The sequence below is a fragment of the Aquarana catesbeiana genome, linkage group LG04 (genome assembly GCF_042186555.1).
Source record: "Aquarana catesbeiana isolate 2022-GZ linkage group LG04, ASM4218655v1, whole genome shotgun sequence".
NCBI classification, from domain to species: domain Eukaryota; kingdom Metazoa; phylum Chordata; class Amphibia; order Anura; family Ranidae; genus Aquarana; species Aquarana catesbeiana.
The window spans coordinates 297,006,951-297,022,079 of NC_133327.1; the positions used below are offsets into that span (position 1 = coordinate 297,006,951).

At 34.6% G+C, this 15,129-nt stretch overlaps 1 protein-coding gene across 4 annotated transcripts in view; it reads right to left on the minus strand.

Annotated features, from left to right (window-relative positions):
* LGSN (lengsin, lens protein with glutamine synthetase domain) overlaps nt 1-15,129 on the minus strand; it is a 128,984-nt gene that overhangs the window by 10,666 nt on the left and 103,189 nt on the right. For all 4 annotated transcript variants that reach the window (XM_073626723.1, XM_073626725.1, XM_073626722.1 and 1 more), the window contains one exon: nt 9,853-10,681. In XM_073626723.1, coding sequence (XP_073482824.1) covers nt 9,853-10,681 — 829 coding nt within the window. The remainder of the gene's footprint in view (nt 1-9,852; nt 10,682-15,129) is intronic.

Below are 15,129 nucleotides of genomic sequence, written 5' to 3' on the forward strand. Positions count from 1 at the left end.
CAAATTGGGATTCAAAAAGGGTATTTCCCTCCTAATCCCATGCCTAATGTCAACATGTGCTAGCTCCCATCATGGGGGATCAATGGACGCATTTTGGGGGTGCAACCTCTTCCTCTCACCTACTTCAGTTGCAAGGAAGGGGTTGCACCCAAAAAACGCGTACCTAAAAAGTTTGTTCTGGTGTCCCACACTAGTGCTCCTCCGTCCAGATGTGTAAACAGCTGCTGAGGGTCCTCTCCTTACACTGAATCAAGTTTGCATTTCATTCTAGTACAAACTCATCTAGACAACAAACTTTTTTTAATACAAATAGGCCTGAACAAATGTAGTTAACCTGCATCTGCCCAAAATATCTTATAAGTGGGCGAACGAACAATGTTTCCTATGACGATTACTGTGCCCATGAACATGAAAATTGCCATTTTAAACTGTACAACAGTAAAGAAAAGCACATGGAGCAGCACGAAGGCAAGAAGAAGAATAGGAACACAAGACAACTACTTACTTTTCTGAAGAACTCTCTTGATTCTTCTGTACTGATCCTGCTCCCTCAATTTGCGGTCTGACCATCGTTTTCTCAATTGATCCTTGGATTGCCGTACCCCAAAATTCCGGCGCAGTCTCTTCACAACTTTAGCCATGATCTTAGCCTTTCTGACATTTGGATTGGGTTAAGGTCCATACTTCCCATCATAGTCGGCCCCCTTCAAGATGTCCACCATCTCCACCATCTCTTCAAAGGACATATTTGAGGCCTTAAATCTCCTCCGGGATCGGGACGCTCATGGCTCTGGGCTTTCGTCATTGCTGCTCTCCTCTGCATGCACCTGCTGTGTCTCCGTCATGTTCTCTACCCACTGCACCGAAAGAGAAGGGGCGGGGAATAGACTAGAAAAACGACAGGGGCAGAGTTTCATGCACGCGCAGTGTATATAAAGCATAACATGCCTGCATCGTACGTACAATCTGTGAGCGGAGGACGGAGTATCGGAAGCGACGATCGTTATAACGAAGGTACAATTATGGTGCATCAGTGGCCTATACTGCTTCTAGATTAAGGCCTATATTGGGACAAGATTATGAGAGTTTATCCTGACATTAGGGCTTGTCTTGTGTTGTGTCTTGCAGAGAAAATGGATGGGTTCAAAGACCACAGCTTTCTCCTAGGCATGTGCATTTCGTTTCGTTCCGAATCGAAATTCGGACGAATTTTTCATTATTCGGAAATTCGGATGCATCCGAATTTCCGAATGACAAAAGTAAAGAATTTAAACGAATCCGAAAAAAAACGAACGAATTCGAATCGAATTCGAAAACATATTCGAATCGAATTCGAAAACATAATCGAATCGAATTCGAAAACATATTCGAATCAAATTCGAAAACATATTCGAAAACATATTCAAATCGAATTCGAAAACATAATCAAATTAAAAAAAAATAGAAAACGTTTTTCTAAAAAAAACAATAAGGTAGAATATAAAATAATAAAGCAATAGAATATGTATGTATATATATATATATATATATATATATATATATATATATATATATATATATATATATATATATATATATAAAACATTTTTTTATTATTCTCTTCTATTGTTTTTTTTATTATTTTATATTCTATAATAGTATTTTCAATTCAAATTCAAATTCATTCTATATATTATATTTTCTTCTATTCTGTTCTATTGTTTTTCTAGTCTATTCTTTTCTATTATTTTTTATTCTATTCTAATCTTTTACATTCAAATTTGATTTCGGTCTATATGAAATTCGAATTTTGGAAGATGTTATATATATATATATAATTTTCTATTCTGTTTCATTGTTTTTCTATGCTATTCTTTTCTATTCTATTCTAAACTTTTCTATTCGAATTTGAATTCATTCTATACGAAATTCGAATTTCGGAAGATGGCTTCTGAAAGTGGAATTTCGTATAGAATGAATTCGAATTTGAATAGAAAAGATTAGAATAGAAAATAATAGACTAGACAAACAATAGAACAGAACAGAATAAAATATAATATATATAATTTATTCTATTCTGTTCTATTGTTTTTCTAGTCTTTTCTCTTCTACTCTATTCTAATCTTTTCTATTCAAATTCGAATTCATTTGATAAGAAATTCAAATTTCGGAAGATGGTTTTATATATATATATATATATATATATATATATATATATATATATATATATATATATATTATACATATACATATATATATATTATACATATATACACACATATATATATATATATATATATATATATATATATATATATATATATATATATATATATATATATTATATATTATACATATACACATATATATATATATATATGTGTGTGTGTGTGTATATGTATAATATATATATATGTATATGTATAATAAATATATATATATATATATATATATATATATATATATATATATATATATATATATATATATATATATATATATATATATAACCATCTTCCGAAATTTGAATTTCTTATCAAATGAATTCGAATTTGAATAGAAAAGATTAGAACAGAGTAGAAGAGAAAAGACTAGAAAAACAATAGAACAGAATACAAAAAATTATATATATTATATTTTATTCTGTTCTATTGTTTGTCTAGTCTATTATTTTCTATTCTAATCTTTTCTATTCAAATTCGAATTCATTCTATACGAAATTCCACTTTCAGAAGCCATCTTCCGAAATTCGAATTTCGTATAGAATGAATTCAAATTCGAATAGAAAAGTTTAGAATAGAATAGAAAAGAATAGCATAGAAAAACAATGAAACAGAATAGAAAATTTTATATATATATATATATATATATATATATATATATATATATATATATATATATATATATATATATATATATATATATATATATATATATATATAAAACATCTTCCAAAATTCGAATTTCATATAGACCGAAATCAAATTTGAATATAAAAGATTAGAATAGAATAGAAAAGAATAGACTAGCAAAACAATAGAACAGAATAGAAGAAAATATAATATATAATATATATATATATTATATTTTCTTCTATTCTGTTCTATTGTTTTTCTAGTCTATTCTTTTCTATTATTTTCTGTTCTAATCTTTTCCATTCAAATTCGAATTCATTCTATAAGAAATTCAAACTTCAGAAGCCATGTTCCGAAATTCGAATTTCGTATAGAATGAATTTGAATTGAAAAGACTATTATAGAATATAAAATAATAGAAAAGAAAAGCATAAAAAAACAATAGAAGAGAATAATACAAAAAAATTACCGTATTTATCGGCGTATAACACGCACAGGCGTATAACACGCACCCCAAGTTTAGGAGGGAATTTTAAGGAAAAAAAAACTTTTAGGAGGGAAGTTTAAGGGAAAAAAACTTACATTTAAATGCCCATCATTGCAGCCTTCTCAGTGCAGCCTTGCCTCAGTGCAGCCATGTCAGTGCAGCCTTGTCAGTGCAGCCTTGTCAGTGCAGCCTTGTCAGTGCAGCCTTGTCAGTGCAGCCTTCCCAGTGTCCATTGCAGCCTTATCCCAGTGCAGCCTTGCCCCAGTGCAGCCTTGCAGCTCGCAGTTTGAAAATCCTATGATCCCCTGCGATCCTGAGCTTCAAAATCGCCGACCGCGATTTGAAAATGGTGCCGCCGGCGCCAAAATACACAGAGCCGGTCCTCGGCTCTTCTCGGCGGCTCTCGTTCACTTTCGGCTCCACTCGTAGTCCCGCCCGGGATGGGCGTGACTGTGAGCGGAGCTATCCGAACCTAGCCGAGTACACTCGGCTAGGTTCGGGCGGCGCTCGAGTGAAGCCGAAAGTGGCCGAGAAGAGCCGAGGACTGGCTCTGTGTATTTCGGCGCCATTTTCAAATCGCGGTCGGCGATTCTGAAGATCTGTCAGCTCAGGATCGCAAGGGATCGGCGTATAACACGCACCATGATTTTCCCCTGATTTTGAGGGGAAAAAAGTGCGTGTTATATGCCGATAAATACGGTATATATATTTATATATATATATTTTATTTTTATTTTTTTCTATGCTGGTCTATTGTTTTTCTATTCTTTTCTATTCTTTTCTATTTTATTCTAATCTTTTCTATTTGAATGCGAAATCATTCTATACGAAATTTGAATTTCCGAAAATGGTTATACAGAAACAGAATGAAATAGAATGAAATCGAATTCTAATAGAAAAGACTAGAACAGAAAAAAAAAAAAATATATATATATATATATATATATATATATATATATATATATATATATATATATATACACACACACATCTTCCGAAATTGGAATTTGGTACAGAATGAATTCAAATAGAAAAGATTAGAATAGAACAGAAAATAATATAAAAGAATAGCATAGAAAAACAATAGAACAGAATAGAAAAAAATATAAAATATTCTATTCTAATCTTTTCTATTCAAATTAATTCTGTACCAAATTCCAATTTCGGAAGATGATTTTATTTATTTATATATATATATATATATATATATATATATATATATATATATATTTAAAAAAAAATATTTCTTTCTATTCTGTTCTATTGTTTTTCTATTCTATTCTTTTCGAATTTGATTTCATTCTATTTCTATATAACTATTTTCTGAAATTCGAATTTTGTATAGAATGAATTTGAATTCAAATAGAAAAGATCAGAATATAATAGAAAATAATAGAAAAACAATAGAACAGAATAGAAAAAATATTATTATTAAAATATCGTATAGAATGAATTCAAATTCGAATAGAAAAGTTTAGAATAGAATAAAAAAAGAATAGCATAGAAAAACAATGAAACAGAATAGAAAAAAATATATATATATTATATTTTATTCTCTTCTGTTCTATTGTTTTTCTAGTCTATTCTATTTCTATTCTAATCTTTTCTATTCAAATTCGAATTCATTCTATACGAAATTCTAATTTTAGAAGCCATCTTCCGAAATTCGAATTTCGCATAGAATTAATTCAAATTCGAATAGAAAAGTTTAGAATAGAATAGAAAAGAATAGCATAGAAAAACAATGGAACAGAATAGAAAAAAAATATAATATATATATTTAACCATCTTCCAAAATTGGAACTTGGTACAGAATGAATTCGAATTCAAATAGAAAAGCTTAGAATACAATATATTATATTTTTTTCTATTCTGATCTATTGTTTTTCTATGCTATTCTTTTATACTTTCTATTCTATCCTAATCTTTTCTATTGGAATTCGATTTCATTCTATACGAATTTCAAATTTCGCAAAATGGTTATATATATTTTACTTTTTCAAATTCAGTTATTGTTTTTTTCGAATTTTATAGTTTTTTTCGAATGTGGTAGAAATTTTTCGAATTTGACAGTTTTTTTCGAATGTGGTAGAATTTTTTCGAATTTGACAGTTTTTTTCGAATGTGGTAGAATTTTTTCGAATTTGACAGTTTTTTTCGAATGTGGTAGAATTTTTTCGAATTTGATAGTTTTTTTCGAATGTGGTAGAATTTTTTCGAATTTGATAGTTTTTTTCGAATGTGGTAAAATTTTTTCGAATTTGACAGTTTTTTTCGAATGTGTTAGAATTTTTTCGAATTTGATAGTTTTTTTCGAATACGGTCGAATTTTTTCGAATGTGGTAGAATTTTTTCGAATGCGGTAGAATTTTTTCGAATTCGAATACGAAACGAAACGAATTCCGAAAACGAATGTAATGAATGCAACGAATTTAACTAAATGAATTAAGTTAAATAACGAATCGAAACGAAACTAAACTAAACAAATTTTTTCATCCTGCACATGTCTACTTTCTCCCAATCTTCATAGACAAGTACAGGGAGCTGCCCTGTCTGTGGCAGGTCAAACATCCACATTATAATAACAAAATAAAGAGGCAGGCAGCGATGGAGAAACTGCTGGGGTTGGTGAAGCTGCAGATCCCCATGGCAGACAACTATTTAAAAAAAAAAAATTGGTGGCCTGAGGAGCACATATAATCGTGAGCGTACTAAGGTCCAGAAATCCATGAGATCAGGAGCAGCAGCAGATGTCGTTTTTGTCTCGAGGCTGTGGTACTATGAGATACTTCATTTTCTGGCAGACCAGACTGAAGTCAGGGAATCCCTCTCAACCCTACCTTCCATGCTTCCTTCCACTCCAGCATCTGACGCCCACCCTGGGCCTTCCAGCCAGGAAGATGTGGAGGAGCCCAGCTTGAGCCAGGTATAGCATTGTTCAACATATTTCTTGTCTTAAACTAAATGATGGTAACTAGATGTTATTATTGATCACTAATTGCTGATTTAATAAAAGTGTTTTACATATCAATAGACAGTAGTGGCCAAAAATGTTTGGGACAAGAATGAAAAATGCTCGAGTCAGAATGATAGTCTTTTCTATTTAACATTCAATGTGCAACAGTCATGAGCTGAAAATTGTGTGTGATTGATGAACCAAAAACTAAAACTATGTCCCTTTTTCATACACAGGAAAGCCTCAGCCAGGAGGAGGGCGTGTAATGTGGCAGCCAGGAGGTGGCTGTGGAATGTGGCAGCCAGGAGGTGGCTATGTAATGTGGCAGCCAGGAGGTGGTGGGGATAAGTAGCAGCCAGGAGATGGTGGGGGAAGTGGCAGCCAGGAGGTGGCAGGGGGAAGTGGCAGCCAGGAGATGGCCATGCCCAGTAGGAGCCTTACACAATCTCAGGTCCCTCCCCTCCGCCTTCAGACCAAAGGGGCCAGGAAGGGGAGTAACATGGAGGAGGCAGCACTCACGCTGATTAGGGATGCTAATGAGGCCCTCAGAACCACCCCCACTCTCCAAAAGGCCTTTGCGTGCATGACTGCATACAAAATGCAGCAAATGGAGGAGGGCCAATGCCTCTTGTGTGAGGAAATTATGGTCATCACCCAAAATAAAGGGTTGAGGGGCCAACTCACACCCAAAATCCACCTGTGTGAGTTGGACCATCCTCCTCCTCCTGCCACACCTCCAACACCACAGCCACAGCCTGGAAAGAAGCGTGTAAGGAAGACAAAAAAGTGATGGCCTGGGTTCAGTCTGGTCTGGCATAAGACACAGGCTGTTGTATGACCACAGCCTGGGGACATGGATTTCATCTGCTGCTGTTCATGATCTCTTGGAGTCCTGGACTGGATTGTGTTCACTATTATATGGACTCCTCAGGCCACCAATTTTGGCTGGCAAATAGTTGATGCGTGCCCTGGGGTACAAAGGCTTCGCCAATTTCAGCAGTTTCTCCAGTGTTGCCTTCCTCTTTATTTTGTTATGACCCATAATAAATGGATATTTTTTTACAGAAATACTTGCCTATGTGTTTTACTTCACAAAGGACAGTTTGTTTGTGAGTAGGCAGGTACATTTAAAAAATACAATGTCAAATTAACAAGGGACACCAACACAAACCAACCTCCTTAAAGAAATTAAAGGAAGTAAAAAATACAAGATAATAATGGTGTTGTGGTAACTTGACACACAAAACGAGAAAAAATATTATGGAGAGCAAAATAAAAAAAAAATAGTAGATCTTGATAAAAAACAAAAACAGAAAAAAATACATTTTAAACATTATCATGGAGAGCTGACGAAAAAAAATGAATAATATTATTCAGGAGATCACGAGAAATAATAAAGAAATCAGTTTGTGAGAACTCTGTGTGAATATCAGCAGCAAAACAACTTCATTATTCTAGCTTTCTAAAGAAGAAGAGAATGCGCTGCATTAAACTATTTAAAAAATTGCAACATGACGCTATCTCCATTACGAATGGTAGTTTTACCAGACCGAACGCTTCCTTCTCATAATTTACTCTGAGCATACGTGGCACTTTGAGCATCGGAATTGTGTACACACGATCGGAATTTACGCAAACTGATTTTTTTGTTGGAAAATTTGAGAACCAGATCTCAAATTTTGTGCAACGGAAATTCCGATGGAAAATGCCTGATGAAGCATACATATGGTCGGAATTTCCGACAAAAGGCTCCCACTGAACATTTTCCGTCGGAAAATCCAACCGTGTGTATGAGGCATTTGAGTCTGCAAAAGACTTGAGACTGGGGTGGAGGTTCACCTTCCACCAGGACAACCACCCTAAACATACAGCCAGAGCTACAATGGAATAGTTTAGATCAAAGCATATTCATGTGTTAGAATGGCCCAGTCAAAGTCCAGACCTAAATCCAATCGAGAATCTTTGAGAAGACTTGAAAATTGCTGTTCACAGGTGCTCTCCATCCAATCCGAAAGAGCTTGAGCTATTTTGCAAAGAAGAATGGGCAAAAATGTCACTCTCTAGATGTGCAAAGCTGGTAGAGACATACCCAAAAACACTTGCAGCTGTATTGACTCAGGGGGGCTAAATACAAATGCACCCCACACTTTTCAAATATTTATTTTTTTTAAATTTGGAAAATCACTTATAATTTTCCTTCCACTTCACAATTATGTGCCACTTTGTACTGGTCTATCACATAAAATCCCAATAAATACATTTACATTTTTGTAACATGACAAAATGTCCAAAATTTCAAGGGGTATGAATACTATTTCAAGGCACTGTAAAATTATTGACATAAACACAATAAGCACTAAAGAAAATGGCAATTCATAAGAAAAATGAAGATTTTTGTCAAAGTAATAAGCACTGGGAAATAATGAAAATTAGGACTGAGCAATGACATTGACAAACGGTTTCATTTAGATACGTGTGATGTACAATTTATTGCCCATTTTGAACAGTAGGGTTGACCCTAAATGTTTTAAAATATTAATCACAATGCAGCTATAGTTTTTACAGCATTTAGTCACACTATTTTCTATTAGAAGGCTTCCTAGAGCTTACCTTGCTATCTTTTGCAACTTGTGTGAAAGATTTGAACAACGCTTGCTATAAGTAGATACTTGGCACTGAACTTCAGAGGGATAATGACCGAGTGTGAGTATGGGAAATGCTTGTAAATGTATACAGAGACTTGAATATGTTAGGAAGTGATTATTCCTCTTTTTATGGTGTACAGGCACTGTCTGCAGTCCAGTAAAATGGTGGCTAAGTTGGAAGGAAGCACACTATAGTTTCACAAGTGCAGAACATTTTGGGATCCGGAGAGCATGAAACATACAACATTAGCCGATCCAGATATAGACTCTAATCATTAGTTCCAAACTTTTCCTGTAGTGATTTTCACAATGTGAGCCTAACAGCAGCAAAAAAAGACTTCATTTTTGGAGTCATGCCTTTGCTAATCAGACCAGCAAAATATCAGTCCCTCAATGTTCACTCACTATCGTGTGAGATTTGGTAGTGTTCCAAGCCAGTGAGGAACCAATTCTAGTTGGTTAAATGAAAGCATCTGCTCTATAAATATTGCTGCTGGCCATGTGTCGCCAGGAGCAATCACTGATCTGAGATTGACCTACATCTTTAAAGTGTCCTTGTACTCCATCTTTTTTTTAAAGTAAAGAGCTGCATCACAAGAAGGCTGATATTACATTTGCTAGCAATAAAACCTTTCCTGTTTTATTTTTATTAACAAATCAAAAGAAAGTCAGAGGGGGCACATGAGAAAATGTTTTGGCTAATAGGGGTAATAGTCAGTATACTGTGTTTCTCTTTACTTAGGCAGTGCTTCTCTTTGTAAAAATGTAGTACGGGTTCATTTTGAATACTTTCTTTAACCCCATTTTTACATTTCATAGCACACAACCCAGACTTAAAACAGCCTTCACCTAATGTGATTTTTATGACCACTATATTTTTATACGCACATACAAACATTTTCTTATACATGGGCTGAAATGTATCCTTACCCTTAAACTCAGTTTCTGGAGGTTCAAACGTGGATCCAGCGGCAATACTTAATTGATCAGGTATTAATATCTGGTTTTCATTAAATGTCTGTATGGGTTGTATAATTTTCTCATCTTTCTGTGAGCCTGCAGGATCTGGCAGCATTGGATCAATTAGCATCTCATCTTTTTGCTTTACCTCAAAAATGTTTGCAGTTTGTTGCTTCTGGATGTCTTTTTCCATATGTGGCCGAAATGTTTCAAAAGTTAAGCCAGGCTTTTCTCTTATTTTTTCAACACGTTTTGGAAGATGTATGTGAGTTACAGTGGTGTTGATTTTTGGATTTTGTTTGTTTCTATGATGAATTAATGGACTCTCCTTAAGAAACAATTTCAGCTCTTCTAATGTCTCTTTAGGTATTGCAGAACCACAAGGTAACACATCCTCATCAGATTTTTCTGTTTCATTTTTATCATCTGTTTTTTTATCATTTATCTTTTCTTGAGGCATGTTCCCAAAAGCTTGTGTAGATGCCACCGGTTCCCTTCTTTGTTTTTCTTGTTCTGTTTTATGTGTGTTGTCTCCTCTGTGATTTGTTTGCGTAGAACCTTGTCCATCATTCTTGAGAAGTAGCTTAGTAGACATATCAGATGCTTGAAAATAATTTTCCAGATCATCATATACCTTTTCAAAGTAGGAATTATTCAAGGAACTCACAGAATGGGATGCATTTACCTTCTCCCACTCTAAAGGAGGAATGTATCTCCCAGTAACCTTGACTCCTCTTCTTCTTCTATATCTTGATATCACACTTCCATCTACTTCATCATTTTCTGTGTTCCTTGCCTCCTAAAAGAACCAAGGTACATTTTTTTCAAGCATACCACATGTCATTTCAAGTTCATATAACGCCAACATTTTTATAAGTTCAATTTTTACTTCTGTCCCCTACTGAGGGGATTTCTACTTACTGCCTATATCTGGAGACATAGAAGTAAGAGTAAAATACACACGTAAAATACACAAGTAAGGGGAAGTTGCCACCAGAATACAGAGATGTGTCCCAATTGGGAGATTTTCTGTACTGTTCCGGTGAAAACTGTAAAATTTTGATTTCCTTTCACTTTCTACCCCAGTGACAATGGTCACCAGAACAATCAGAGAGGGTGACTCTTTCCAGATGGAATAGAAAAAACAATAAAAACATGATAGTTGTTTTAAAACTTCCACTCCATTCTAAACAGAGAACAGTTCTTTCACTAATGTTACAAAGAAAGAAATCAAAATCTGCAGAATAGCAATGCACATGTTGTTCATGTAATGAAAGCATGCAAACATACTGTAAACAGATCTAATCATTTGGCCAATTATATTAAATAAAGCATATCTAAACTCCAAAACAAAAATGCAATATATTACAACTTACCAGTCTTGGATGTAGCAGCAAAATTTGATTTCTTTTTTTGTCTATATTTTTACTGGTGACTTTGCCAGTAATATACTCTCTGTACTAATGTGACAATGCTCTCCAATTGTACTGTATTTATGGAGTAGTGTTGCTACCCCAAGTGGCTCTCCTGATCTGGACCACAAACTACTTTCCCTCTCTCCTCATCTTCATTAAATAGGTAGAAGGTGTTCCTTAGTTCATAGAAGATAGCTGGAAAGCTGACAATACTGTTTGAGATATCAGTTTAGTATACTGAACGGTACAAGATCTCTGAGATTCTGTCAAGATAAACAGTTATTTTTCTTTACCTTTATAAAATGTATGTACATTGAAAAAAAAGGAAAACGAATGCAGCCATTATATCTAAGGTCTGATAAGCTGAAAAATAATAGGATTTTCAAACAATCATCAAATCCTTTTCTTGGAGTACATTAAGGAATATTGGGCGAAGTATTCAGGTACATTGGGTTATGCTCTTGTCTTCAGAAGATTGGACACTGGCAAACAAAAGCTGTAAAGACAGCATAGTATAACCCCTCCTACTCCAATTATGCAGTTTTGATGCAAAGCAATAGTAAGAGTAGATCAAAAGATCCACTCCAAGAAAAGGTATTTATTGTAAGGCAAAGATATAGCATCAAAAAAATTTTCAACATCAGACAAATAAAGTTCCTCTTGTGATATAAAAACTGAACTGAATAAGTTAATTAATAAAAAAAAAGTGAATTAATGAAAAAAGTGCATAGGTGCTCAATAAAGTTCATATGTGCCATATAAAAACTTTAGTGCACAAAGTTCAGCACCCAGTGTCCTCCACTATTCAGGAAAACGGGTTACTCACCCAGAAAAACGCTGTGAAATAACAAAATTATTGGCAGCATACGCCATCCAATATCGGTCCGATGGAATTGTATCCGATCAGCATATTCAGTTTGTTATGGAGGAACTTTCAATACACTTTTTTGCACTTTATATCATCACAAGATTTTTTTATGAATTTACAATAGGAGATCTATGTTTATGATTTTTTATGCAAATTGTATTTATTATAATCACAAGGATGAACATTTTCGATGTGTTTTTTTTATATCACAAGAGGACTTTTATTTGACTGATGTTGAAAATACATTTTTTGATGCTATATTTTCAGTTATGATTAAATGGTTTTAGGTACACCATTCCATTATTGTAGAAGGGTGGTCACCTTATTGTGTATAATTTATGCCTTAGGTTTTCTAATAGTGTCTGCTGCTGCATTTATTATTTATCTTTGGCATGATTGTTTTGCTGTTTTACACTGCTCAGTTTGTTGTCAGAGTTTACCAGTGCAACCAAGTCAGTTGTCACAGCAGGCATGTTCCAGTGTACAACTAGTGTCCCATTAACATCTGTCTCAGTGTGTACCAGGGCACACCAGAACATTTGTCACACAGAGATTTGGTTGAAATGTTTTCTAATGGGGTCTGTTTTATAATGTGGTTGAAATGTTTATTAATGTGGTTAAAATGTTTTCTAATGCGGTTTAAATGTTTTCTAATGTGGTTGAAATGTTTTCTAGTGTAGTTGAAATGTTTTCTAATGCGATTGAAATGTTTATTAATGTGGTTGAAATGTTTTCTAATGTGGTTTAAATGTTTATTAATGTGATTAAAATGTTTTGTAATGTGGTTGAAATGTTTTTGAATGTGGTTAAAATGTTTTTGAATGTGGTTAAAATGTTTTCAAATTCGGTTAACATGTTTTCAAATGCGGTCGAATTAGAATACGAATAAACAAAATAAATTCCAAAAACAAACTAAACAAATTTAACAAACTGAGCTAAACAAAATTGATTAAATAACTTATCGAAACAAAATGAAACAAAGCGATTTTTGGGGTTTTGCACATGTCTAATGAGCTTCCTCCAGCGACGACATCCCTTGCACTGAGAGAATATAAAGGACTCCTCCCCAATCTGACTTTTACTGATCTTGTATATGTCTTTCTCTCTGTCTTGTTTGACATGTTATGTTGTGTTTTTGCCTGATTTGGAAAATACCAATTAAAAAAACTGATCAAAAAAAGACAGGCTGTTTTGAGAACCTTCCATACCAGGAGGATTTTACAGACTACAGTGCTAGACTCATGATGCACCAGGTCAGGGCAGGCCTGGTCAGGCGAATGTGGCAGTCCAGAGACTAAACATGCTTGTCCCATACTGTCAGAATGCTGAGTTGCAATGGTCTGGAATAATATTGGGCTCAGCCTAAGGGACCGCCTTGAAGGAGGTAACCATTAAGCTCAGAGTCCTTATTCAAAAGCGGAGGATTGGTTTGTACCCGGATTGTAGAGTTTAAGCATGGGAGCATAGAGGCTGGAGTTTGTCCTGGACCATGCTTAGATATTTCAAGCCATGGGATGGTTCCAATGCTGACTTCTGGAAATTCAGGATCCACCCAAACCTCTGTAGAGTCTGGACAGTCCAAAGGACTGTTCTCTCAGAAGATGTTTTTTTCCCTGTTATAGCAAATCAAATCATGCTTTTTTGCCTTCCTCTGGATCAATCTACACACAGAATTGTGTTCATGAAGTGTTTCTATTTGTTGGGGGTTTTTCTCTATTGATTTAACTAGACAAATGTGTGCCTTTTTTCAACCTAACTATCCATGTAACAAACTGAAAATACTTGTGTATATAATTATTCCTGCGCTATCATGTGTGTAAGAGACAGAGCTAATGGGAAAAGCTGCCTGCACCAAATAGGGTACAACCAGACCCTGTAGGTAAGTAGATAAATAAAATAGGTGGTGCTGGGCTAATCCTAGCAAGAATACAAATCATAATAATAAGGATATACTCCTATTCGGCTAAATAGAGTACACTAAGGTATACACAAAAAAAATAATAATAAAAATTTTCTGAAACAAAGTATGTAATAAATAAGTGCTCTCTTAGGCGTGGAAGATTAATCACTAAAACAACAGAAAAAAAAAACGTATAAAGTGCACTCATATATAGTGTAAAATAATTAATATCAGTGACTCTACATAACCAAAATATCACTATAAAATTACCAGAATCGTAGCAGCAAATGTGGGAGTGCCAACTCCTAATAAAGTGCAAAGAATAAAGTATGTAGGTGAATTGCAACGTGTAGCATACATGCAACACACAAGGTGACTATGTGCAACAATATATAAACGTGATAATCAAGCAAAAATTGTCCAATCAATCAAAGTGCTTCAGCGTATAAAATCCTCCTTCATAGAGTGACACCAACATCCTAACATGCATAAATTGCAGTGCAGTGCTCAAATGTAAAAAATAGTGCTCCTCTTCGTGTTCACACACACACTGGTAGACAGTGGCCCCTTACTTTAAAGGTAATGGGGTAAACACATATGACCAATATTGGGAGTACCATCCTTTAGATTTCTCCTCCACGTGACTTCATCCCCTGAGGTGTGACGTCACGCGTAGGGACGGGACAGGCATCTATGCAGAATGAGGCTCACGAGCTCGCCGCTCGTTGGAGATAAGCTATATTTTCTTACTGTTTTTTGTGAGTACCCATGTTTTATCAATAAAAGCCATTTTTTAGCCATACAATATTACACTATCTGGGACCTTCCTTCTTTTCATTTCCGTGCCCCCCTGTCATCTTAGGGAATTATGCTCTGGGACTAGGACCGTGAGGATAGAGGAGAAATCTAAAGGATGGTACTCCCAATATTGGCCATATGCGTTAACCCCATTACCTTAAGGTAAGGGGCCACTGTCTACCAGTGTGTGTGTAAACATGAAGAGGAGCACTATTTTTTATATTTGAGCACTGCACTGCAATTTATGCATGTTAGGAAGTTAGTGT